The sequence below is a fragment of the Poecilia mexicana genome, unplaced genomic scaffold (assembly GCF_051168715.1).
Source record: "Poecilia mexicana isolate PSO_F unplaced genomic scaffold, ASM5116871v1 scaffold_2, whole genome shotgun sequence".
Classification (NCBI taxonomy): Eukaryota; Metazoa; Chordata; class Actinopteri; order Cyprinodontiformes; family Poeciliidae; genus Poecilia; species Poecilia mexicana.
In genome coordinates, this window is record NW_028263371.1 from 12,325,665 (window position 1) to 12,351,799 (window position 26,135).

Here is a 26,135-nt window from a genome sequence, read left to right on the forward strand (position 1 = left end):
GCTGTCACCACCAAGCAACCCAAACACACCAAAAAGAGGCAAAAAAAAAAAAAAGCAGTGAAACCTAAAGGCTGTTTAGTGCATAGCAGAGATATTTGTCTCCCAAACCAGGTTTCAGTCGTTTCCCCGCAGCAGGCAATCAAGCAGTAAACAAAAGCTGCTATCCAATAAGAGAAAAAAAAAAAAAAAGAAAACCTCCCGCTTTCAGAGCCTCCCTTTGAACTAAACACTTGTTGCACTCTTCTGTCCTGCATTCAAGAGCAGTGGAGTGGAGGGAGCCCAGAGTACAGTGATGAAAGACTGATGAACAAAGTTAGTTTGGTGCTCAGCTTGCTCTACAGCTTTGGCAGGAGGAATCTGGGTGAAAAAGAAAGAGGACGGACTGCTTTTACCTTTCCTACCGGTCCCGGACCGACCGACCTGTCGCTTTGTGAGCACAATCTGTTCCCTCCTGTCAGCGAAAGCCTCTGGGCAAATAAAAACACCAAGTAACTGTTACAATATCCTCCGCTCTCGTTGGTATTCCGTCCAGACAGCTAAAGCTTTGCACAAGTTCACATGACGACATGTACCAGAGAGAGTCCTGGACATCTGCTGGTGACCGGCTTTCAGCCTCGATCGACTCCGACCGGACCAGCCGTCCAGAGGCGACACCGTGTCGCACTTACAGCAATCTTTGGTGGTAATAAGTGAGGAAGGAAAGGTCATTTTCAATGCCGGTGAGATATTTTTGGTCACAGACACAGTAGGAGCTCTGGAAAATGTCGAGACATGTCTGCCGTTCATTCAGGCTGCGAGATGGCGAGAAAGAGTGAGACTCACAGAAGATAACGAGAAAACGTAAGAATTACTGTAAATGGTTGATTCAGAAATGCTGGCAACTTTAGGAATGCTAACACATTAGCATCTGACATCATCTGAAGCTTTTCTGTGACACAAAGAGATGTGAAGTACTAATCCAAAAAACTCACGACTGTAGGATTTATGCTTCGCCTGCAGGGAGGAATAACAGAAATAATAGCGGATAGCTTTGTGCTGTGTTGTGCTACTTAACCTGTTTAGCTTAGCACAACTTCTGATAAGGTACATCTATATTACAAGAGCACTTGGGAGACAGGTTACTGATGGAAGCCAATGAGGTGGAACCGAAGTGTCAAAAGCTCATGACATGCTAAAATCACAGCGCTATCTAGTGGCCTGGCATGACAACTACAGCTGACTCAAGGTGTCTTGCTGGTGCAGACTAAACGCTGAACTTTTTTCCCAATCAGCATCAGAAAATACTGGCAGTCTTCAGGCAGCAGAGCAATAAGCAGGCTGAATAAACTGATTATTGGCTGACGTGTCAGCAGGCCTGCACACAGACGGACTGAAAAACATTCAGCATTACAGATCTTAAGTCCATATTGGGAGGTAAAACTGTACAAAAACCAACAACCAGAAGTTGTCTGACAAATTTTGAATGCTGTACTTTTTAAAATTAAAACAAAACGACCTCGAACAGGAGCCTCAACTAACCTGGTGACTGACAGCCCGTCAGTGATTACACATGCACACACAGCTGTTGCACCAGGACAGCCCCGACAGATGAGGGCTTTCCTGCTCGCCAGCGTACGAGCAGAGAAGCAGACAGATTGGGCCTGATGCGGGGTTAACCGGATGTGTTGGTTCACGTCAAACAGGAAAGCATTAAGATGATATAACAGAGCCTGATGGCACAAAGCCATTAGGTGCTCTTTGTAATTACCAGGGAGGCTGGCAGTGTGCATTAGTCCCTCTGTGAATGACAGTTTGATTGATTCAGAATGAAAAGCATCTGAGAGAAATGACAGCTCAGGAGACAGTCGTTTAATTCAGACGGACAACAACAAATGTAAGTCAGGCGTCGAAACGCAAGATTTACACATCAACGACCCCGGGTCATTTCTGATTTCCATGAGAATGATTTAAATAACACATGCACGCACGCACGCACGCACACACACACACACACACACACACACACACACACACACACACACACACACACACACACACACACACACACACACACACACACACACACACACACACAGGTCATTTGATATTAAAAAATGAAGAATCAGAGTTGGGCTAAAAGCCCAGGAGATCTGATTCTTAATCATCTCAGATTAGGAAACTGATGTCATGAATCTTTCAGTGGCCATGTGGGAACAGAAAGGAAGAAGACGATTCTTATACTTCCCACGCAGCGTCCGGCTCATTCTGTCAGGGCAAAAGTCTGAATGCATACGGTGTTTATTCAACCTGCTTTATTTTGTCATCTGTAAGAAAATTAGATACAACTTAAGGTAGGAAAAGCAAATGTTTGATACAGCAGTGATTGTTTTTAAGTTTCCCCACTTGCAAAGAACGCAGAGCTCTGTAATTACGTCATAGGTACACCTCAACTGTGCATGTATGATTTTTAAGTAATTCATTTGCATTTTATTGCAGAAAATAAATATTTTGACACAGCAGAAAATGAGAAGTTCATATTTGATACAATTCAATTAAAATTTTTTTTAATTGATCCTGAAAAGGGAAATTAGTTTAATAAATTTACAGAAACTTTTGCTTACAATAACAGAGGTCAGAGGTCTCCTGCAGTTCTTGACCAGGTGTGCACTACAGCAGACATCTTGGCTCCACTCCTCCATGCAGGTCTACTCCAGATTGCTAGAGTTTTAGGGCTGTTGCTAGGCAACGCAGAGTTTCAGCTCTCTGTAAAGACTTTCTATCGGGTTCAGGTCTGGAGGCCGACTAAGCCTCCAGACCAGTCAGGTGCAAGAAGGTCTCAACAGGACAAGCAACGTCCTGCACTCAATAAATCTGGCTTGACGAGTGACGAAACAAGAAGTCCCGTTAGACGGATGCCATATAAGGGACACAGCAAATGAATATTAAGGAATTATTGGCTTGCAACAAACTCCTATATCTTGCTGAAAGGCTACATGTAAGTTAGCTTTGTCTTATTTAAAGCGTACAAAGACATTTGAAGTAGAAACCAGACATAAAATATGTAGTGAGATTCTGTGTTTTTACAGTAAAAAACAAAAAAGTTCAAGGGGAATGAATTGTTTAATTTAGCTACGGAGTTGTTAATGCACAACATCCTGTAAATTACATGAGTTAACAGCTTTAGAAAACAATGTAGTGGACAGTTTTATTTATTTATTGCTCATCTCCAACTACTGCTTGCATTTTCTAGGCCACTTACACAAGACAGCAAACGGCAAATATAATGCGGGTGATTTTGCAGCCGGGTGGAGAAAAAACCCACTTGGAAATGTTTCTCCTCTCACAGTGACTCCAGTGAAAGGAGAAACATTTTTCGGGAGAGAGTGAAAGTAAAAAGTTACGAGGCACCTTCAGCGAGTGCTCATAGCTTCAATGAACCAAGACAGGAAGCATAAGAGACCCCAGACTCCACTGAATTGTGAGTTATAAAAACTTTGAGTGTACAAAAAAACTTTTTGAGTTCAAATAAATGAGATCTTGGTATTTTTCCCCGTTTTAAACGACTAAACTAAAAAATGTAAACATTTCGCTCTGATGTTTTTTTTATTACTAGTAATATCAACACCCTGCTCACAGACACAATGCCAAACATTCGGATGTGTTACGCTAAAGTTTCCATATGCTTCTCAGCATGATGGTGTCTCTTTTTGAAGCTCCTCAGAGGGGTTGCCATGGCGCTCAGAGCTCCAGCTGCACAGCAAGAGGGACGGCTTGTTTTCTCAGCATGAACGTTTATCTTCCCATTTCATGAAAGACTCTCTTAATTCATCAGAAAAAAAAAACACTGAAGCCGACTCACCGAAGGGGGCAGCACAGAAATGACACAGGCGTACGGCGCCATGCCTGTGTGTGTGGTGCATGTTGAAATCACAAACTTCAATGTATTTCAGTGGGTTTTAGTGTTTGAACTCAACACATATGATGCAAGTCTTTGCATTGTGAGCTTTTCACTGGAAAGACAGGAGCCTTTGAACATCTAGAGCCATTTCTGCTCGTTCTTCTTTGCAATATAGCCGAAGCTGATTCTGATTGGAGGAAACGCGTCTGCGAAGATCTTCTTGAGTTTAGCCACAGACTTTCATTCAAACACATCAATATCATTTGGCATAAACCACGCCATTGTTGTTTACATTTTTATTTCGATTATTTGTGTCCGTGTCGATGTACCTAAATGGAGGCTGAAAACAAATACGTGTTGAGTTTCATTTGTAACTATTCGCAATTTTGAAAAGCGTGGATATCTTTCCTCGCACTCACACAAATGTCTCTTACGTTATTTCTGTTGGTCTCATTATCACGTAAAAATCCCACTGGGATTTGTGGTTATAAACCTGAAACACTATAGAGAGCAACACAGACGTTGTTGCGAGGCGCTATAAATAGACACATCTGAGTTGCGACGTTGAATTTCAAGCGGGACCTTACCGTCACAGGTGTGTGTGTTGCACAGGGCCTCCTCGGTGTGCAGGCCTATGCAGATGTCTCCTCCGTTGGCGGGGGCGGGGCTGTTACAGGAGCGTGTCCGCTGGTAGTGGCCGCTGCCGCAGCCCACTGAGCACTGAGACCAGGGAGACCAGCAGGACCACGCACCTTTCACTGCAACACACACACACACACACACCCACGCACCCACACACACACACACGCACACACACACACACATTAGTTTATACTGCCTTTGTGTGTGGTGCAAAGCAGCATGGAAGCCATTTAACACTGAAATATTACACTCTGTGAGGAAAAGCAAGCTCTTACCACAAGCCTGGATTCATTTCAGTTCACTATCTAATAAAAAAATGTCCACTGGGGTCAAACGACTGAACTCCAAGAAGAGCGGTTCACGGGAGATGTTTTGGGAATACTTACAGAAATGAAGCTGCAAATTTAAAGGGCAAACAAATAAAATATGAATAAAAACAACTGTGTTCTGATTTTCCACCCAGCTGTGCAACACAACAGATGTGTTTAAGTGGGTTTATTTTCAAGAGATTTAAATCTTGAGGTTGCCCCATATCAGTGTTTTCACATTTTCCATATCGAAAACCACAGAGAATTTTACACCGTCCAAGTGAAAACAGTAAGTAGAGTTTGGAGATAAAACAGGTCCCTGTCCTAAAAATAAGAACTGCTTTGGTTGTTGTTATCATTTGACACTCTTTAAGAAGGAGTTCAGCAGCAGACCAGATACAAACTACTCAGAAATAACTGGTTCTGCAGTCACATCTTTACAGGTGTCTGTCTGTGGTCTGCTGCCCTGTGAAACATGGAGGATGGTAGTGGATGAAGCTGTTGCTTAAATTCTTCAGTTTGCATTAACAAAAAATAAAAAAAATAAAAAAAATAAAAATTTAGCGCAGAATTAAGTTTACAATGTGTGACAAAATGAAGCCTAACAAAGCTGCGCCCGTTCTATTCCAGCCCATCAAACTGAGTTTTCCACACGTCCAGCAACATTAAATGCAATCTGTCTTCAACTTCACTACACTCCGTAAATTTAGATGTGTTTTTTTGGGGTAAACTAGAGATCACTGCGGGACATAAACAACACGTTGGTGCCATTCTGCTGCCGTCTCACTGATCACACCTCCTCCTACGTCTTCTCCTACCTGAGTAACGTACCGATTTCTTCTTCCCGTTGGGGGGGAGCGGAGGGACTGCTAATGCCTCGTCTGATCTAATCAGAAAAGTGCGGGTGACTCATTGACCGTCTGGTTGACTGGCTGATGTCTGCCTGACGGAGGCAGGGAGGCGGAGTTGCCAGGTAACTTGAGAGGCAGAGTGGAGACTTGTTTAGCAGAGAGGATGACAGCGGGAGAAGCAGGATGTTGCTATTTAACGCTAACCGGCTCTCACAGCGAGCCACGTCTCCGACTGATTGACTCTAACCTGACTGGATGAGCGTCTGACTCACCGAGTTATAGGAAGTCACCCCGATAAACCGTAAATATCAAAATATTCCCTGAGCTAGAACAGATTTATCAGGGAAATCAAGTTCTACTTTTTAACATTCTGGTAACTATAAAATGACACTCAAGCTTTTTAACTGCTTTTGCGTCGGTGCTGCAGTTTTGGTTCGTCCAGGAAGTTTCATGCCAACCAAGTGCCAATTTGTACATGGGAACGTTTTGTACCTGCTTCGACAGACAGCTGTCTGGAATGATACGATAAATTGGAACATAGAGTAATAAGCAGTTTTCAGTTTAGACATTTTGAGGACTGTTTGTCTTCTATCTTTATGAAAACGCTAAGCTCAAATTAAATTGTAGGATCGGTTTAATTACACAGGTACAAGCTGGTTTGTTTACAGGTACAAAATGGTAAAAATGTTTATAAATTAAAGAGTTAAAACAGGTGAAGACTAACTAACTGTAAACATATTAATGTAGCTCAAGTCTGTGTATTAAATTGAAAAAATGTTTTAATAATTACCATAGCTTTAATAAGAAATCTAACTGTTAAATACCACGATACTGTAAACCGTGGTGTTTCTGCTGCTAATACTGTTAAAAAACCCCCACGTCTGGTTAGCTGTAGATATCTTTTGATATTTTTCTTCTCTGCAGGCAGAAACAAGTGCGGCACAAATTATTTTCTGTTCACCCCACAATGTAAAAGTCATTGGCAAAAAGCAAAAATTCAGCAGTGTGGCTTTGAAAATACTTAGATTTTCAGAGTTTTACTCTCGGAGTTCATTTGATAAGTCTTGAGACTCGGTTTAAGAAGACGAACGGCTTTGTGACTGAATCAAATACTCCTCTTGAGTAGAGGCTTGGTGTGCGCTTTTAAAGTTTAAAAATGTTGCTAACAAATTCACGTTCGACTCTCAAAAGCGAACTGGGATTTTGTTCTTTTTAAATGTAACTTTAAATCAAACCTCTTGTCAGTCCAAACCTCCCGTAATGAAAGCCGGAGCTCTGTCCTCTGACCGCCTCGCCGATCGGACCCACAGACAACCGCTTCCACTGCACAGACGGACATATTTTAATCTCCTCGGCCATCTTCACTGCCTCCATCCCGCCCTCTAATTTCATCATCAATTACTATTTCACACTCATCCTCTCTTCTGTCGCCGGCCTCGTCCTTCTCACCTGCACGTCCTCCGGGGGGCCACGCGGAAACGTGACAGAACTGGTAAAACGTCTCCTCGCTGCGATCCGGGCCACCCGAGGTTACGTCTCTCTAAGTAAGGACTTCATTTGAACGCCAACAATTAACATTCAAACGCAGATTCAAGCAGCCAAACACAAATCAATAATTCAGAAGATATCAGGCAAGAAGATAAAGGTCCATCTCTTCAGAGGAGGCCCTTCGCTGTGGCTGCTCGTTTTATGCGTTTGTCTGTTTTAAGGAGTGTGTGTGTGTTTAATAAACAGAGCCGGTCCAGCGCCTTTTCCGGGTCAGCTGATTATGATGGTTTGATGAGGAGTTTGAAACAGATAACTTAATTTGTTCGGGAACTCTTCCTGCTTGGCTGCAGCTGCTGGTAACCATTAGCTAATGACGTTAATTGCCCACTCAGCAGTATTCTATAACTATCATTGACCCCCAGCACTCTGTCTCTATAACGGTCTCTTTTTTCTTTTTTTTTTGCTTCCCGTTTCTTTAGGAACCCATAATGTGCTGGAGACATCAGCATAAAAGACTTTACATCAGCTTACTTCTTGCTTTTTCCCCTACAGTAAATACAGTTTTAGAAAGAGCTGTGGTTGAGGTAAGCTAGCAAGTAAACTTAATGTTTTACATTTGGAAAGTATCATGTGTACGGGTGTTAATCTGTTTGTTTGAAGTTAATGTTCCATGTTCGGAATATAAAAACTTGCCATAAAGTGCCTTGGACAGGAATTAATACCCTTTGACCTTTTCCCTGTGTTGCCATGTTACAAGAACAACTTTCTACGTACTGACAAATGTCTCCATTCAAATTGTTCAAATAGGCAGTTTGGATCTTGAAAATTTGGAAACATGTTTCCCCCATTAAAAAAAAAAAAATTACAAATGTAAATACTTTGTTCCGCCCGTTTGAACTCCTTGTCCAATATGCTAAATGTGCCGGACTATTTTACTAGAAGTTTCAAAGGATCTCAGACTGGGCCAGAGTTTCATTTGAAAGGTTCAGATTAAATCATAATCATGTGTTAGAATGGTCTAGTCAAAGTCCATGAGCTAAATTCAATTGAGACACTTAAAAATCATTGTTTGTAGGCAGCATCCACCCTGCATATGTTGGGTGTTTTGATCTGCACAGCTGGTAAAGACATGCATCAAAGAGTTGTTTGTGGAAAAATCTGAAAACCATGCATCATTTCCCTCATTTCACAATCAGACACTAAATCTTAGTTGATATGTACTGTAAAAATACAAGTGAAATCTCTGAGGTTTTGGTCGTACTGTGGCATAATGTGAAAAACATTAAGAGTCATGAATACTTTTACAAGCCCCTCTAAAACGACAGGTGTTGTTGAACTCTTTTAGGAGTCGACCCTTCAGCACATTTCACAGGAAACAAGTGCAGTTCAGTCTATAATTCACAAAGTGCAATAACAGTATTTTTTTTTATAACAGGACCTTATTGGGCTTTGGGGGGGTTTCTATGTGCACTCAATGTGTTTTATAGCTCTTATGTCCGTACCAAGGGGAGATGTTCTTTCCCAAAATAGATAGTCATCCTGAAATGCCTGAAATATCTCACAGACACTGCAGGCTCATCTATGTCTTAAACAAAGAGTAACAAGTAGGATTACAAAGAAGACAATTCAGAGATGATGTGACAAGAGATGATGCAATGTGAATAATGAACTGAAGGATATTCTAGCTGATCCTCAAGTACAGTAATAAAACTAAATGCATATCTATCTAAACATAAATTCTGATCTGAGCACCCTGTTTGCTTTGAGATTCTTTCTCCGTCACAGTGAAGGTAGCCGAGTTGGACTCACTCACCGGGACATGCCTGCACATTACAGTCCTGGTATTCCACAGGGGAACCACGGCACGCCACGGGGGCGCTCTTCCCCTCGGGCCCGGAACAGGTCCGCCGACGGGTGCGGTAACCTTTGGCACAACTCTGAGAGCAGCTGGACCAGGTCTCCCACGACGACCAGCTCGTCCCCGCCGTTCTCACCACTGGCATTTTTAGCAACTCCTCCACCAGGCCTGCAGATGGAGAGATTAAAAAAATAAAAAAATTAAATTAAATTAAAGTACCCAAGTTTGATTCAAGGTGAAGAATCATAACCACAGCTGGTATATCCAGGGTTTAAACCGACGAACAGCGATATGAAGCATGCAAATCGACCAAGAGGCATTTTTCACCGTCTCTCTCCTCAGGGTCTGTATCTTTTACATCCCACAGTTCCCTGCTGTTGGTGTTTCATCAGTTTGTTAAAGTCGATGCAGCCGACCCGCGGGAGGCTGACAGGGGGAGACAGGTAATCGATGTAGGAGAGGGCTGTGTGAAAAGGCCACCAGTGGCAAACATCAGTCTGCCGCTGTGTGCGACTCCCTGTGTGTCAGTGGGTGTGTTTAGTACCGGACTGTGATCCCGTCACTAACAGCATGTAGCGGAGCTAACGGGTCTGACGGGGTGGGGGGGGGGTGTCATGGATCTGCTGCGAGAAATCTTTACATGCTTGCTTCTTGCCATGTGTGCCATGCACACACACACTCACTCTCTTACCTAAGGGAAAATTTAGAAGAACCAATTAACCTTTCTGGCATGATTTTGGACTTTCCACGCGGAAAGACTCCAGGCCAGGATTCAAACTCTGACTTTTGTCCCTCAAGGCAAGAGTCACAGTTTCTTTCATACTTTGGCTGGTTCTGTGACTTGCAGTCAGGAGCGACTTATATACGTCTTCTTTTTTTTTTCCATAATTCATAGAGACATACATGACACAAACATTACAAACTGCAGCAGCAAGGTAAGTTAATTGTTTGGGCAAAGCCCGAGGAACAAGTGAACACGCTGCCCACGTTCTGACGTTCTGACGTTCTGCTACCTCGTCAGACATTCCTACTGTAGCGCGTTTAGATAGCTGTGTCTGTCTGCCGGCGCTACTTTTTGAAACACCTGGAACAGCTGTTGATGATCCTAAACAGTTCAGCTACATCTCCACGACCTGGTAGTTGCCAAGGAGATAAATGTAATTGAATTTGCAGCAAGGGTCTTCTTGGTGTTAGCTGTTCATGCTACGCAACATCCTCTCTGTCACCATATATTTACTGCATGCGTCTCCGCTCTGCCCCGCTGCGCGCTTCACCGGAGGAGCGGGTTATTCCTGACTCCCCGATTTTAGAACATGGACGCTGGTGTGTCAGAAACTGCCGGCAGACGTCCAATACAGTCAAAAGTTTCCATAGGTTGGTTGAACAAAAGGTGTCACAGGATCATATCATTAACATGGACAAGATCTCCCTCATGTATGACAACTTCTAAATAAATGATACTTATAGACCAGGGAATCATTGTTTCTTTATCTCCAATTCACATCACATTATTTGACTAATTCGACTTATTCTCCAGAGTGACTTATAGTCTGGAAAATACCAAGACATGGTCGTCGACCTAAACTGAAAAGTCAGGCAAGGAAAGCAATAATCAGCCAAAAGGCCCCTGTGATAGACCGACTGTAAGCCATCAAAACTTACAGTGGTAAAAAGAAAACCAATTTTGAACAGAATCTGCACTGTGTACGCAGCTCCCCGTCAATTGAAAAGGAGTTTTTTTTTTTTATCTCAGTGGGATTTTATCTTGGTAAAATAAAGGTTAAATAAAATAAAAAAATTGAGTGGCAGGACAGGTGAGTGGGATCCAGTTCAGCTGGAATCCTTTCAAAACGTAGTAATAAGCCTACAAAGGATTGCACAACTACTATTCATTGACTGCATGATATTTAAATGTGGTTTTGTAAGAAAAAGTACATCAAGTCCTTAAAATCAGTAAATTGTTGGAAAATAATTTTAACTAAAAGCGAAGTTGAATAACCAAAAACTGGCCTTATTATGTCCACTTTGATTAAACTGGGGAAAAAAATCTTTATTTCAAATAAAGACTGTTTTTATTCATTTGAATTATCAACCATTTTTCCATTATTGACGCTTAATTTGATTTATTTGATAATTTTTCTTATAAAACTGGATCTTTTTCATTTTGCAACAAATACATTTGGCAGATTATTATTGTGATACTCAGGAGAAAAACAACACGGCAGCAGCGGATGCTACAGCATGCTTCTGCAAAGTCATCTGTCCTATTGCTAATTACTCAAAGATGTAAACAAAACACTCTGCTCTTCCACGATTGCAGCGTTTTTCTGCGGCGGAGTTATTTATCAAGCTCCTGCCGCCTTTAGCTTGGTGCTCTTAAGACTTCTGCTCCCTAAATGACAGCTGATCCAGGCCACTCAGTTTTATGACTAACTCAAATTCTACTTCTCGTTAACTATGAAATTAATCTTCACTGCCGACCATAATGATGTCATTTTTTAGGGCTTGTTTTGGAATCTTAACGAATGAAAACAGCTGCAGCAAACAGACGGACAATTTGAAATCAGACCCTGGTGCTACGCTGACCGCGTTTCGAAGGGGAATTCACAAAGCGGTGCAATCTGCTAACTTTTGTTGGGGTTTTTTGGTATTTTTGCAACGTTTTTCATGTGGCATTTGCTTTATTTTTGCATCGGAAAGTAACACAGATGCCCTGGATACATGCAGATGCAAATGATTATGGTTTTTTAGAATGCAAACTAATTTTCTACGGCTGTAATTTACACATAAATAAAGGCAGAACTTCCCCTAAAAATCATGGAGATTTAAATGTGGGATGTGTGTCAGTGGAGAGAGATGCTATTTGCTAGGGAAGTGCTATTTAAGGGATAATATTTCTTTGTGAGTAGTTTCAAAATGAGACATTTCTGGTTTGCACACAAATAGCTTTATGAATACGTCTCTTGTGTGCGTTTCTTTTTAATTCCTAAAAATTGGAGATCCACTGATAAGTAGACCAGAGACCAGAATAAGCCAAATGTTAGCTTAACAAGCGTCTTTAACCATCTGGTTTAAATCCAAAAGTCTTTTTCCAAAACAATCAACACACAACATAAGCGCTACCAGCTCATGTCTTAACAACACTCTTTGGTGTAGGACTGGATTTTTACTGAAGAGGACAGATACTTCCATTATCAGAGAGGTCAGGAAGCATAAAGATGTAAGAAGCTGTTTAAAAGGAGTTCAGGTTCAGCAGATAACAGGAAGGCTGAATGAAGTACATCAAATGTTCTCTGTTTTATCCCTTTGAGCTTTAGCAATGTGGCTGAACATGGTGGGTTTGGCAATGCTGGAAGCATTTTAGAAATATTAGCATTATAGGGTCTACATTGTCTAACAATAAGCCACAGAGAGAGAAAGAGAGAGAGAGACAGAGAGAGAGAGAGAGACACACAGAGAGAGAGAGAGAGAGAGACACAGAGAGAGAGAGAGACTGCTGTTTTATAACTGGCATGGATTGGCAGCTCAAACCTGAAGACTAGCCACGAAACGCGCCGCAGCAGGTAAAACAGCCCAAACCCGTAGGCATCAAAATTCCTTTGGTGAAAAAGATATTAATTCATGACACTGATGTTATCTGCTGCTTGGGGAAAAGAATTATGGAAATGTCAATGGGCTGTAGAAAGCCAGGCAGCGCACCATCGATCACAGCTGCATCAAAATAAAACCCAATATTAGGACAAATGTATTCAGCCCGGCTCCTCGAAATCTGCGTCTGGTTTACATGACAGAAAACCGCTGCAAATATGAAACACAGCGAAATTTAAAACTCCAGTGTGACTCTGTGAATACAAATATGGGCTGCTGCTCATCTCTTCATGTTCTCTGGACATTGAGTGGGTGCAGTAATAGTCCTTATCTTTTGCAATACCTCAGAATCTATCGCTACGCTATCACTGTGATCTATAAGCGAGCCGTTAGACCTACGGAAAGAAAAATGAGTCGAGCAATCAGACATCTCGAGGTGGCAGAGTTGCCTCCTTATTGGCTGCTGTAAACTCAGAGCTGTACTTGCGTCCGCCACTTACTGTCCGTATCGCAGACCACCGTCCCGTCATTTGGACAGAACCGCGTCTCCACCTTCCTCCGTCCGATCTGCAGCTCGTGGGGGTCGGCCAGGTGGGCCCGGCACATGTAGCGCATCCTCTGCTCCTGACGGGCCCCGCCCTGGGTCACGTTGACCGGCATCCAGGGCGTCCAAGGCGTGTTCCTCTTCACCTCTGGACATGCCTCCAGGTTGCAGGCCTTGTACTCCTACAGGACACAGTGGACATTCACAGACAAGTTTTACTCATACATGAAAAGCAGAAAAGTGGTTATTTGTTTTACACTAGCATTTCCTAAATTAGATTAAATTGGGATGTAAAGAAATTCTGCATCCTGGTTACATAAAAAGTATAAATTTGGTGTGACTTTATGTTTCTGTTACATCATCAGAAAATCTAGAGACACATTTTCTGTTGGCTTAGATTAATATGTTTTACTTATTCTGTTGCTGATTCAACATTCAGACGGCAAAGGTGCGTTTCGCTCAAATCCTCACCATCACCACTAAGTTTGTGGTCTGAGGCGTGTGTATTAAAACTATGCGTTGGTTTTTCTCCAGATGCTATCTGTTGTGGCTGTTACCTCTAATTTACATACATCTGTTCAGAGGACGTTGTGCCAAAAGTCTTATTTACGTTTAGAAGAAGCTTCGTTAGCCGAAGCTTTTTAGCACACAAAAGGATTTTATTCTAATGTTAAAACAACCTAAAGTAGTTTCAAAAGTAGAGTCTTTTATTGAAGAAGTGTCAAATAATTTGCATTCACCATATTCACTTGGAGCTGTAGAGTGTGAGATGAAGTTAATTTGATCTTATTTTTTATTTTGATTTGATTTTCTGATTTCAGTCAGAATTTCCTTCTAAAAAGATTTCCTAAATAATATGTCATAAATTATGTTTTCCAGTGAGGAAGATTAAAAAATATTTTAAAAATGAGAACTTTAAGCAGGTTTTGCTTCAAATGTGGGCATGGATGTTTCTTCCTCTCTCTCTTTCTTTCTTTCTTTCTATACACTACTGTCACTAATAAAGTTACTTTAACATAAACTAGCATTATTCAGTTGTTCGGGACATCAGAATTGGGTTATTCACCAGATTCTTCTCTGTCAAAACAAGAAGCATAATATGTGCTGCATTTATTGATATAAACTTTGTAGTTGTGACTCTTTCTTGTGTAAGAGTTACGTTACGTTGCATGTTATTAAAATCTTCCACTGTCATCTGTTTTGTTTTCTTTTTAATATCCTGATAATGTTTTTTTTATTCCCTTGCTAGTTAAAAAAATAATACCAAACTCATGTTTAACCCTTTTGCATCATTTTAATTGTTTTTTTGTGTTTTTTTTACACCCACCACTTGTGATTTTCTGGGTCGGAGTGTGTTTTTGTGAGTGTGTGTTTTCCCCACCAGTGCACATCCTGGACAGCTGTTGCCGTTCTCACAGGACCTGACCCTGGAATGGACGCCTCCGCCGCACTCTGTGCTGCACTTGGTCCACGAGGCCCACGGCGTCCAGAAAATGGGCTGAGGACACGACACGCCCTCGTTGCAGAACCTGTTGAGAAGACGGTGGTGGGACGTGTTCAGTTTGCTGAATGTGGCTGAAAGTCGCAAAGCGTCACCGGAAAATTTCATCAAGTTTCGATCGAACTTGACGGCTAAGTTAGATCAACAGTTGGTTAGGCGTTAAATTACCTTCAAACCTATAACTGCACATTCAAGAAGTTTGCATAAAAACATTTTTTTGGATGAGTCAATGAATGTAAAAATGGCATCAGAAAAATCTCTGATATGAATTGTTTTAAGAAAAGATGGAGTCTTTTCTAATTAAGGTTAAAATTAAACTTAAACTCATATGATGCATAACTACGTAATTTAGACACAATGTGGAAACTTCCCTAAATATGATAAAGTCCAGTCGCAAAATCTGACCATGTTTAGTGGATTTTACGATCCACAAAGCATAATTTGTTATTACTAAGTACCAATTGCATAAAGAAATATAATATCTTAATAGGGTTAAAGCTCCTTCTATGAATTAAACAACATGTATCAAACTTTTTTGTTTATGCTTATGTTTGGATATTAAACTTTAAATGTAGTTTTCTAAGGGAATTAATGCAAAAGTGTATTTAGAAGTGATTATTTTACCGTTCATCCCTGGTGGGCCCCACACACACACGTCCGCCGTGCCGGGGTGACGGGTTGTTACACGAGCGCTGGCGCAGCTCGAAGCCTGTGCCGCAGGTCGTGCTGCACTGTCCCCACGACGACCACGGTGTCCAGCCTCCGTTTCTATGGCAACAGACGCACGGGCAGACGTTAGCAACCTCCGGGGCGGCTTTTATCCAGAAAACTAATTTTTCCACGAATGACTTAACATTGTTTTCTCACGAGGTGTTAATACGATGCTGAATTAGAGGATACAAAAATACCTTTTCAGCTCTGCATTCTAACTCACTGCTCTAATTCTGAACTTCTGTGAGCAGAAACACACACACACACACACACACACACACACACACGCACACACACAAACGAGCTCATTCTGACTAGGAAACATTCACTCAATTTGCTTAAGTGCTTTGTTCCTGGGAAGCTCTCCTCATGATTTAATTGCCACTCTCTACAAAAGCACAATTTAATTTCCATACCAAGGATTAAATCTGCCATAGCTACTAGTGGGATGAAAGAGCTTTAACTCTTTGTCTCTGTTCTGTGATTGGCCCATTCTGCTGAAGACAAAGGAAGTGAGGAATTTCTCAGGGGGAAACTTGGTGTCACCTAAATAACAAACCAGAATCTCCTGTGATCAAAATCAATGCTACAGTTATGGTGTGATGCCAGTGAAACAATCTGTAATCATAGTTTTGTGGTTTTAATCAAGTGCAGAGTCCAGTTTGTTTGGATTTGAGACAAGAAGAGGGCTCATCAAATCTTCACAGGCGGCCATTTTGAATTACACAACACATTTTACTGAACCTCTGTGTAATAAAGTAAAAATGGTAAGATGTATATCTTGTGTCAGTGACTTTGACACACGCTAGAGAACATTTGTTTAGTTTAGGTACCTTTCTTTTACCTTAGTTAGCACATGCTAGCAGCCTGCTAGCTGCTAGCATGCATAAGGAAATGCATATGTGTGACTTTGAGCCATTTTAAGTGTATATAACTTTGAGGATGTCCTAGTTTAGTTTATGACTCAGCACAAATTATATTACGACTGAAACAACTAAATTTTTTCTTCTGACCTGGAGCAGTTTGAGACTTCAATGGTTGGCCCTGCGCAGGTTTTGCCGCCGCACCGAGGGGCGGGGCTGTCGCAGGATCTGGAGCGACACAAACAGGAGCTCACGCCGTCCAGGGCGTCTTCGTTGCTGCAGGGGTGCCACGGCGTCCAGGACCCGAAGCCGCCGTCGATGGTCTGGTTCCGCAGCTGGAGGACAAACATCATTTTCACTGTGAGAGTCCACTGTGAAGTGAATGTTCGAGGAATGGAAAAGCAACACAGGTTTTACAATTGACTGGACTCGAGCTACTGATGGAAAACTTACTTATTTGATATTGTTTCATTTTTAAAAACAGATTAATCTTTATCTTCTAAAGCTGCCCTAAAGAATCTCAAAATCCTTTTTTTCTCTTTCTGGAACATTCAGACTTTCCAATCGTAGAGAATATCTTAGTTTTATCAATGCACACACTGCAAAAACATACAATCTTACCAAGTATTTTTGTCTAATTTCTAATGCAAATATCTTAGTAAACTTGAATTAAGACAAAACTAACATAAAAGTAAATTGTGCGCAAGATATAGACGTTTGTTTTGAGTAAAAACTCCTTAATCATGGTGAAAAAGTATTTTTCCCATTAGCAGATTATTTCACTTATAAATGGGTAAATTGTCTTGTAATGAGTAAATTTATCTGCCAGCGGAAAAAAACCCCTTTTTCACCAATATTAAGGAATTATTTATTTAAAACGAGCTCCTTGCTGAAGAGATACTTGCATGTTAGTTTTCACTTATTTCAAGTGTAATAAGGTAATTGCACTACAAACAAGACTAAAATTACTTGGTAAGATTTGGTGTTTTCTGCAGTGCATTTATGCCTCTAATCATGGAGAATTTCGTTTTTTGTTTATCTCTTTGATATGAAATCACATAGTTGCCAATAAACAGACACTAAATAATAGCAAAGAGAAACAATGTGAGTCCAGGTCATAAACACAGATCCTTGGGCAGAATAACCTGAGCTCCCACATAGAAGGATGACAAGAGGAGAAGGTCTGAAAAAACTCAGGAAAGCCTCATAATCCAACACATACTTCATGTGTTCAACACATGGCGGCTTCCTGACGTCCAGAGGCTCCGGGTCGCTACTGTTTATTGACATTTCACCAGAAGACAGACGCAGTGATGTAAACGCTGACATGTGCAGAGATAAACAACCTGCTGAGTTTGGGCCGAGCGACAGAAAGCCCGATGGATGCGTGCAGTAAACGCAGTGAGCGAGCGAGCGAGGTCGCTCTTACCGGACAAACGGTGATGTTCTGTTTCCACTGGCTCATGTTGGAGCTTTCCTCCAGCGTCGTGCATTTGCGCTGCCTGAAGTCCCAGCCGCAGTACGGGTCCCTGGCCTCCAAGCAGAGCCTAGGAAGACGAGTGAAGAAACGATAAAGATTAATAAAGAGGGAAGACAAACTATCTGCACCTGTTTTCCCTGTTTAAAAGTGGAATAATGTGTCAGACCAGTAAAAAAAAAAAAAAAACTTTTAATGGAGAGTATGTTTAATACTCAAGAGTTTTTTACTTCTTTTTTTTAAACCAAAGTTATTTGTCTCCGTCTGTCCCAACAGTTCAGTTAAATACTGTGTGTTTAACACAACTAGCTTCATAAATAAATAACGAGGCAACAATTAAACGGGATGTGTTTGTCTTGACTTTAATATCTCCAGGATTTATTGAATAAATCACACAATTTCACACAGTAAATACTCTGGTAAGGTCAAATGAATTCACCGACTCATTCAGTTGGTTTGTTTAACTGTATTTCAGCCGCAGTATTTAAATATAAACTCTTTATGGTACAAAAAAAAAAGTTCAAATTCTTATGGTTCTTCTGACAACTACATCCACATGTCAATAATTTTCACAAGGCTCACAAACTGTGAACCTCACAGTAGTAAGTCATGACCTTCAACATAACAATAAAAAACAACTTGAAAAGTTGAAAAATGTCTCATCAGTTCCAACCCAAACGTTTCACATGTCAGCTGTTTACAGGTAGTAAGAGATCTGGACTTTAGAAAAAGCTTTTCTGTCTTCTTGTTTGACGTTAAATCAGTGGCTCACAGCAATCTGCACATGTGATTATGACAAGATCCTTTGGAGTTTAGATGCAAAAGAACTCAGAGTATCGATTTGATATCGATTTGATTTTTTACTGACTGGATCTGGTTTTGTTTTTGTCTTTTCCTGAGTTCATAGTTTCTGATCATTTGTGATCTGTGTTTACTTTACATCAATCTGTTCACAGTTATTTCAGTTTATTTTCATTCCTTGTGTTTAGTTATTTTTATTCCCCCTCCCTCTGTGCCATCTCTTCCTTTCTCTCCCTCAGCTTGCATTCTGCTCTCTCCTCACAGCTGCACCTTGTTTCCTAATTAGTACCAGTCCATTGTTCCAGCAATCAACGTCCCACTATTCAACCCCCTCTCCTTCAATCGCTCTTTGCTGGATCCTTTTGTTAACTTCAGACACCCGGTTTCCGTTTATTCCTGCCCCTCGCTCCCTGCTTGCATTTCAACTTCTTGTTTTAATTTTTCTTTCATTAAAAAGTCACCATCGGCTCCTCACCTCGGTTTGTCTGCCTTTGGGTTCCAATCAACACACCGAATCATGACAACAGTTAGCAAGTCCCACTGGTTTTCAAACTTGCAACTAACTGGAAAACAAGTTAGTGAAGATGAAATTCTCAGATCCACGTTATGTTACCTGTAAAAATTAACTATGCGTCGTCGCTGGCCTGGGGGCGTTTGCATTGATTTGGTTTGATTGCTTTGTTATCTCTGCCCCTGTTTTGTGAAGCAGCTCCATTGTGTACTTTATTCATTTGTTCAGTGTGAAATTTCTTAGGAAAGAAGAAGAAAGTTGGTGAACGTGACATCCTGGTGTAAGTCTAAATGTTTAGGCCGCATCCGTTACGGACGCGGCGCACCAATAAAAGAGTGCTAAGCGAATAAAATGTTTCTCCCCTTTGCATTCATATCAGCAACGCTACGCATGGTACATTACCCAAACAGTGATTAAATATTTGTGAGCTCCTCCAGTAAAACAGAGGCTTAATGACTGCTAATTAAATCCAAAGCTGTTAATGACGAGGCTAAGCCGCCAGAGCTGATCAGGATGCCTGAGGAACATCGAATAAAAGGAATCAACTGAATAACTCCTCTTCCTCTCAAAAGCTTCCCTTCGCTCGCTGCATCCCGCTCTCTATTTACCCTCCTTCCCTCTCTAAACTCACTAATTACAGAACTGCGGCTTCTCCCTCTCCATCGCCCTCAATACCTCTGGAAAAAAAAAGAAAAAAAGGTCTGTTTCTTCTTTCCTGGCGCAGGCTCTGGCGGTTTATTTGGAGAGAGGCCTGAAATGTTTAGCCTGGAGACGGAGGAAAGCTCCGAGTGCTGCTGCTGCTGCTGTTGTTGTTAGAGGTTTTTGTGCCAGCAGGACTGGAGAGTCCTGGTGAACCTGAGGTCAGTTTACATCTAATAAAGACATAACGGCTTAGTCAGCACATTTGACAGGAACGAGGGAGCGCACACGTTCAGGGCGCGGCGTTGCACAGCGAAGCCGGAATGAAGACAGCTTCCATCTTGGCCAATTGACTGTCACCTTGCATGCGTGTCATTTTCCTTTCATGAAGTGACTCCATTACATCAACGCCCAGTCACATCTCGGCAACAAATGGAACAATAATCATAATGAGGTCGGCCGCGCATTCACAGTTCAGTGAACATAATCGTTATTTTCCCGCGGCGTCGGGAGGAGCTCGTCGCCGTTTTGGCTCAAGGTCGGCCATATTGCGTTCGCATTGACTTTGATGTGTGGTTCTGCTTCGTCATCACGGCCGAGGATTTCTCATTTGGCTTTCTGATTACCAACACACTCGACTACAGCACACGCCATTACAGGGTTCAGCTGAGCGTAAAAATTAATAAGTGCATAATTCAAGGATGGGGCAATTATTAAAGAAGGATGGTGGCAGGAATATGAAGCTTAGTGGCTTTCAGTGGGCCTGGAGGCAGACTGAGGGGCTTCTGGTGTTAGGGGAAGATACATTTACATCGGAATTCACAAGAAAGTGGCATTAATTAAAATAAAAATGCAAGTAGAAACACACAAATGAGTTTAAAAGAGATTGCACTTATTGCAGCGCAATTGTGAACGGATATCGATAGTAAATCTCACTTTTCAGACAAATGCGTTATGCATGACGCATCAGACATGGCAGTAAATGTTTTGGATGGTGATAGCTTTAGGCAGAATGTCGACAAAATGGCCAAACCAAAATGTCTTTTGTGGAAAAAAGTTATTTTGAGATACAACATAACTTTTCACGGTTTTTTTACAACATTTAAGGCAGAAACAATTCCTCAATACCTTCTGTGTAACAACAGAGAAGGAAACTAGAACCAGTAGATTGATTGTTACACTGTTAATGCAACAGGTTTAGCCTGTTCTTCAAACAGTGCAGTGTAATGTGCTGCTTCTGATTAGCAAATTCCATAAAACTACATAACAGGGTTTCCCCATGAGTATTATAAGCCTGGCGGGCCACCAGGCTTTATTTACTTGCCCCATCACCAGGCTAAGGATAGTTTGGTTGGTTGAAATTGAGCTTTTTATACATCACTAACCATAAAGACGTATTAAGCTAGGCTCATAGTAGAAATAGATTATTGGTAGAAATAGATTATTCTACGATATATTGACTCAGGGGGGATATAATTCAAATTATCACAATTTTCAAATTTCTATTTGTAAAATTCTAAAAAAAACAAAAAAACAAAACATAGGTACTACTTTGTTCATAAATTCCCCCCAAAGAATGTAAAGTTTTGTAGAAAAGTTTGCAAATCACTCCAGTCTGTTTCCGAATGGCTGCACAGTTTAGAGTGTCCATCAAAAAACAAGATGAAATTTAAGAGAAATCGTAATTACTTATATTCCGTTTATACATAGAGACTATGGGACAAAATAAAACTTTACAGGTTTTGACTTTCTCCAATCACTTCTTCCCCCAGAGCCCACTTTCAGCATTTAAAGGTTCAATAACGTAGCGATAATAGACGTTACACAGTCGTGCCCCTTTGTCTCTCCTTCTGACCTTTTCTCTTCAGCCAGATCTTCCTGTCCTCTCTCAGCCAGCCAAAAACAGTGACTGATCTTTACCGCAGAAAAAAGCTCATTTCTGAGACAGCTACAGCAAATATGGTGGACGGCAAGACACGTAAGAACGAGTGTGTGAATGCCTGTAGCTGTCGGCTCCCCGAATAGCCTTTAAATAAATGTTGTAGGGGATATATTTGAACCGCAGATTCATGGCCACCTGGGAATCTCTGACAAGTCAGACGATGTTGAGCTGCTGTTTATTTCAGCGCAGCGGACACCCGATGGGACGCTATATCAAAACGGGCGGGCCAGGCCATGTGGCCGGGTAAATTCTGAGGCGAGCCGCTAAAACTCACCGGGCCGTTTAACAAAGTGTCTGGAGTCCGGCATCAGAAGATTAATCTGCCGTTTTCGCTCTGTGTGTTTAATTGGCTTTTCAAATCGTTTGTGAGCGCTGTAAAAAGAAGTGTCTACTTTTACTGCAGCGCCTTCACCGACGAGACGTACAACAACGCTTCACCTTTAACGGCAGGACGTCACGGGATGACTGCGAATATGAGCTGATAAATTATGGATCGTAGTCATTGATTATTAGGTGCAGGACTGGTGATGTTGGAGCACTGTATGCTCAGAGTCGAACTCTCTTCCTCTCTGCAAGAACCCAGTGGTTTGGAGGGAAAATCTCCTGCTGGCATTCTCAAGAGACCAGCACTCAGACTCCCCCAGCCCTCCCTGCAGGGCTGAGAGTTGGTCCCTGGAGCCGTTTTCTCCCCACTGAGCTGGCCGTTTGGGAAGTCTGCTCATGATTAACTGGAAACACACTGAACTCCTGCTAGCGCTCAAAGCTGATGCATCCAATTAAGCCCAGTTAGAGACGGCCTGCAGAACGACGGGGCCGGGAAACAGAATCGGGGAAACAAAAGTGAGACGGCTGTCAGAGAGGAACCCCTGGGGAATGAGAATCACAGGAAACCAGCAGGGAGGGAACGACCAAATAAGGCAATGTGGCTTACAGGTGGACATGTAGATTACATTCCCGCTGTCCGTCAGGTTTTGGAAAAAAAAAAAAGAAAGTGCTGTATACGTGTTTTACTACCTGAGGAACACTGCCAGAGGACACACTGACCAGTTCACACGTTTGTAATTTGTAGTATAAATTATCGTAATCCTCCACTTTCTCGTCCTACTTAATTCATTTTTAATTTAGTAGTTTTGGCAAGCATTATTTTCCCCCCTCATCAGTACATAAAGGCAGTAATGGTTTGCCATTTTATTTTAATGTATGCAAAATGACAAATTATTGCTTGTTACATTGGAAAACAGGCCGTCTGGATATTCTTATATAGATCTAGACTCTAATATTTGATCGGTCTTGTTTCTTTTTTATAGACAACAGATGAAATATCACCAGAAAAGAAAAAAAATGCACCTTGCAATGTGTTTCTGACACATAACACATTCAGAGTCAGACTATTGATCATCTTGAATTATAGATATGTATAAAACACCTCCGGCATCATAAAGGTTAAAAACGCCTTTGCAGACAAAAGGAAGCTTAAAGAGCGGCGAGCTGGAGATTGAGATGCAGCGGCAGGAGGAGAAGATTGAGAGAGCACCACAGAGAGAGTGAAACTGGAGGAGAGACCAAAAATGATTACACTGAGCCTCAGCCAGAACAAAGCCAGTAATAAAAGTAACAGCATTCTGGACCAGTAATAAATACATCCACTGTGTGAACACAATTTCTCTCTCTCTCTCTCTCTCGTCCCCCAGTCTCCCAGCCGGCGAAATGTTCCTGTGATTGGTCATACAGGCTTAGCAGCGGTGGGCTCCGGTAACCCGCTGGCAGCCGCAGCCGACCGTAAATTAGGTTTGCCGGGAGAGCGGCCCGTAAGCTGCATTCACACAGAGGCGGGCGGGGGGGGGGGGGGGGGGGTCCGCCGGGGCGTCCTGCAGGAATCGCGCTTACGCGTAGAGGAAAAACGGCGTTCCTGCGCACAACGTGTTCAGCAGTCGCCGAAAAAGACAAACACATAAAACATTTTGTGCAGACGCTGAAAGTCAAACGTGACTTGGCCTCCTTAGCACACTGCTGCTGGGTCAATCCAGTCGCTAAACCCACTCTCTCTCCCTCTTCAAGAGAAACGTGAGTTAAAGCCCTTCAGGGTGAAAGCAGCAGGACTTTTGTTTCCATCTTGTGGACAAACTTGATGTTTTGAACCAAAGACTCAATTTATTCCACTTCACTCTGTTATCAGTTGGATATGTCTTTTTATTTATATGTTCCATTTTTTATTGACTTTCAGAACTGTTATGGGATATTCCTGATGCTGTTTTATGTGTGAAGCACTTTGAACTGCCGTGTTGCTGAAATGTGCTACAAAAATAAACCAGATTGGTTGATTGACTGATTTCCAGTTGTTCAATCTAGTCATTAGTATCTTCCCGATGGTTTCAAATTTTGATTTTTTTTTTCCACCAGAAAGCAAATATGCAGTTCTGTGCCCAACACTATTTGTGCCCAATCTGTTTCAAACCAAAGTGGAAGTGAAGAAAAGGCGATACTGGCTGAAAACACTGAAATATTTCACTTGTCAGAACTCCTTTACAGCTACAAAGAACAAATACGCTTTCATCACTTCCTCTAAATTTCTTGGTTTTTGACCTAAACAGAGCATTTTTATAGTAACATATCAGGTTAAAGGTTTTAAAGGTTCGCTCCAGGAGATTTTTTATGTTCTTCTGGAACTAAGAAGCTGCACACATGCTGTTAAGCCAATATGAAGGCCATGTCCTCCTTCGAGCATTTAGATGTATTCAAACTGATCTGTGATCTCTGGTTTGGTTTTAATAGGCCCAACAAAATAGCATAAGAAGCATCTTTACCCCACAGAGCCTGAGCCAGAGAGCTTCACAGTGGATGGGATGCAAAATATTGGTTTTATAGCTCGACAAAATGCTGCTCCATTTCTTCGGCCGGTCATTGTGTTCCTTGGTGATGCATAATCCCTTTAAGCCTACATTGTTTGTTCAACAATTGGACGTTGCAGTGGGTTCGTGCTGATTGTTTGGCTTCGGCGAATCTGATTATTGGCTGACTTTTTGCCACTTTTGTTACTCTTCAATCCATTATCATAGAAGTTTTCAGTTTTCTTTCACATTTTCTGGCGCCTGCTTCCATTTCAAAGCATGCGAGGTCTTCTAAGTGTCCTTTAATGTTCTGCTTCTCTTTATGCTACCCTTGTCCAATCAAATTTAATCTACAGTATTCATTTAACAATGTCTGGAACGAACCATTTTACTCCGAGAGGAACGCACTATAGCCAGCATTTTTTGAATCTATGTCCTTAAATAAGTACTGCCTGTTTGTTAGCAGAATGACTGGATCACCGGCTGAGCTTCACATTGCTATTATCAGCAAACTCCTTTAAATGAATAAAATAACTCCACAAACAACATCGCCCAGGTTGTCATTGGAGAGGAAGGAGGACAGACAGAGGCTATGGCTGCTTTCATTCATTTATTTCAGCCTCTCCCTTTCGGGAGCAGAGTTTTACCAAAACCAGAGTCCTGGTTTCTGTTCAACAGGCACAGGAACCAGAACCGATGGCCGCAGAGTTTCAGTGCATACGGTAGTGTATGGTGGTTAAATTTAGGTTTTAATGAGTACTGTCAATCCATTAAAAATCAGATTAATTGCACTCTAACACTGTGATTAATCACCATTAATCAATATGCTTAACTTTGGGATCTTGAAATGTAAAAATGCAAAAAAAAAGTTTTAAAAAATGTCTTATTGTCTCAATAACCAGACATCTCAATTCTCCAGGTTTTCATATTCAGGAAGGTTAAAGAAAAGCAATTTTGTTTCAAGCTTAATTCAGAAATATTAACTACAAACTGGATTTTCTTCAATAAGCCGGCTACATGCTATCTTGGTTTTATCCAAACGTCCTTCACTGTGTTTGTTTTGTTTTGGTGCCAGCGGCCTCCATCTGACTATAATCTGACAGGAAGGAGCAGAGAGAATGTGCAAAAATCACGTAAAGTTAATGTATTGTCGACCGCAGTACAAGACCGTATAACGCGCCGCTTCGAACAAAACAACTCTACGTGGGAGAGCGTCTTCAAGGTCAAAATAGGTAGTGCGATCAATCTGTATCATGTAATAAACCGCAAGCATTAATGCATTATAGCTATGACTGCCCTAGTTTTAATAGTAATTACATATTCTAACATGGATCCTTGCAAAACCAGTTTGACCTCCGCTAATTAGATCTGGTGGGACAAATATTCCACTCACACTTGTGTTGGATTTTTACCAGACAATGAAAGTGAAGTGAAGTAAAAGATCTGATGAGCGCAGTCAGCATCACAGCACCAGCAAACAACTGAGCCCAAAATAAATCACTTAGCTAACAGAGTGAGATGGAGAGATAGGAGCTGCGTGGAGGACAGAGTGGTGCTGTTAGCCAGAGGTGCCAATTGGCCAGGTCAAATGTAATTACCACAAATAAAGAACAAATACACACAGTTATGTTCACACAGCGTACACACACAAACCCACAAGCTGGACCATTTGTCTGCAAGCTGCCACTAAGAGGATACAAATCAGT

At 41.6% G+C, this 26,135-nt stretch overlaps 1 protein-coding gene across 1 annotated transcript in view; it reads right to left on the minus strand.

Moving 5' to 3' along the window:
• sema5ba (sema domain, seven thrombospondin repeats (type 1 and type 1-like), transmembrane domain (TM) and short cytoplasmic domain, (semaphorin) 5Ba) overlaps positions 1–26,135 on the minus strand; it is a 216,325-nt gene that overhangs the window by 11,394 nt on the left and 178,796 nt on the right. The window contains exons 13-19 of the mRNA XM_088010933.1: positions 17,661–17,778; positions 16,382–16,566; positions 15,282–15,425; positions 14,538–14,685; positions 13,113–13,338; positions 8,980–9,192; positions 4,465–4,635 (exon numbers count right to left, since the gene is read on the minus strand). Coding sequence (XP_087867059.1) covers positions 4,465–4,635; positions 8,980–9,192; positions 13,113–13,338; positions 14,538–14,685; positions 15,282–15,425; positions 16,382–16,566; positions 17,661–17,778 — 1,205 coding nt within the window. The remainder of the gene's footprint in view (positions 1–4,464; positions 4,636–8,979; positions 9,193–13,112; positions 13,339–14,537; positions 14,686–15,281; positions 15,426–16,381; positions 16,567–17,660; positions 17,779–26,135) is intronic.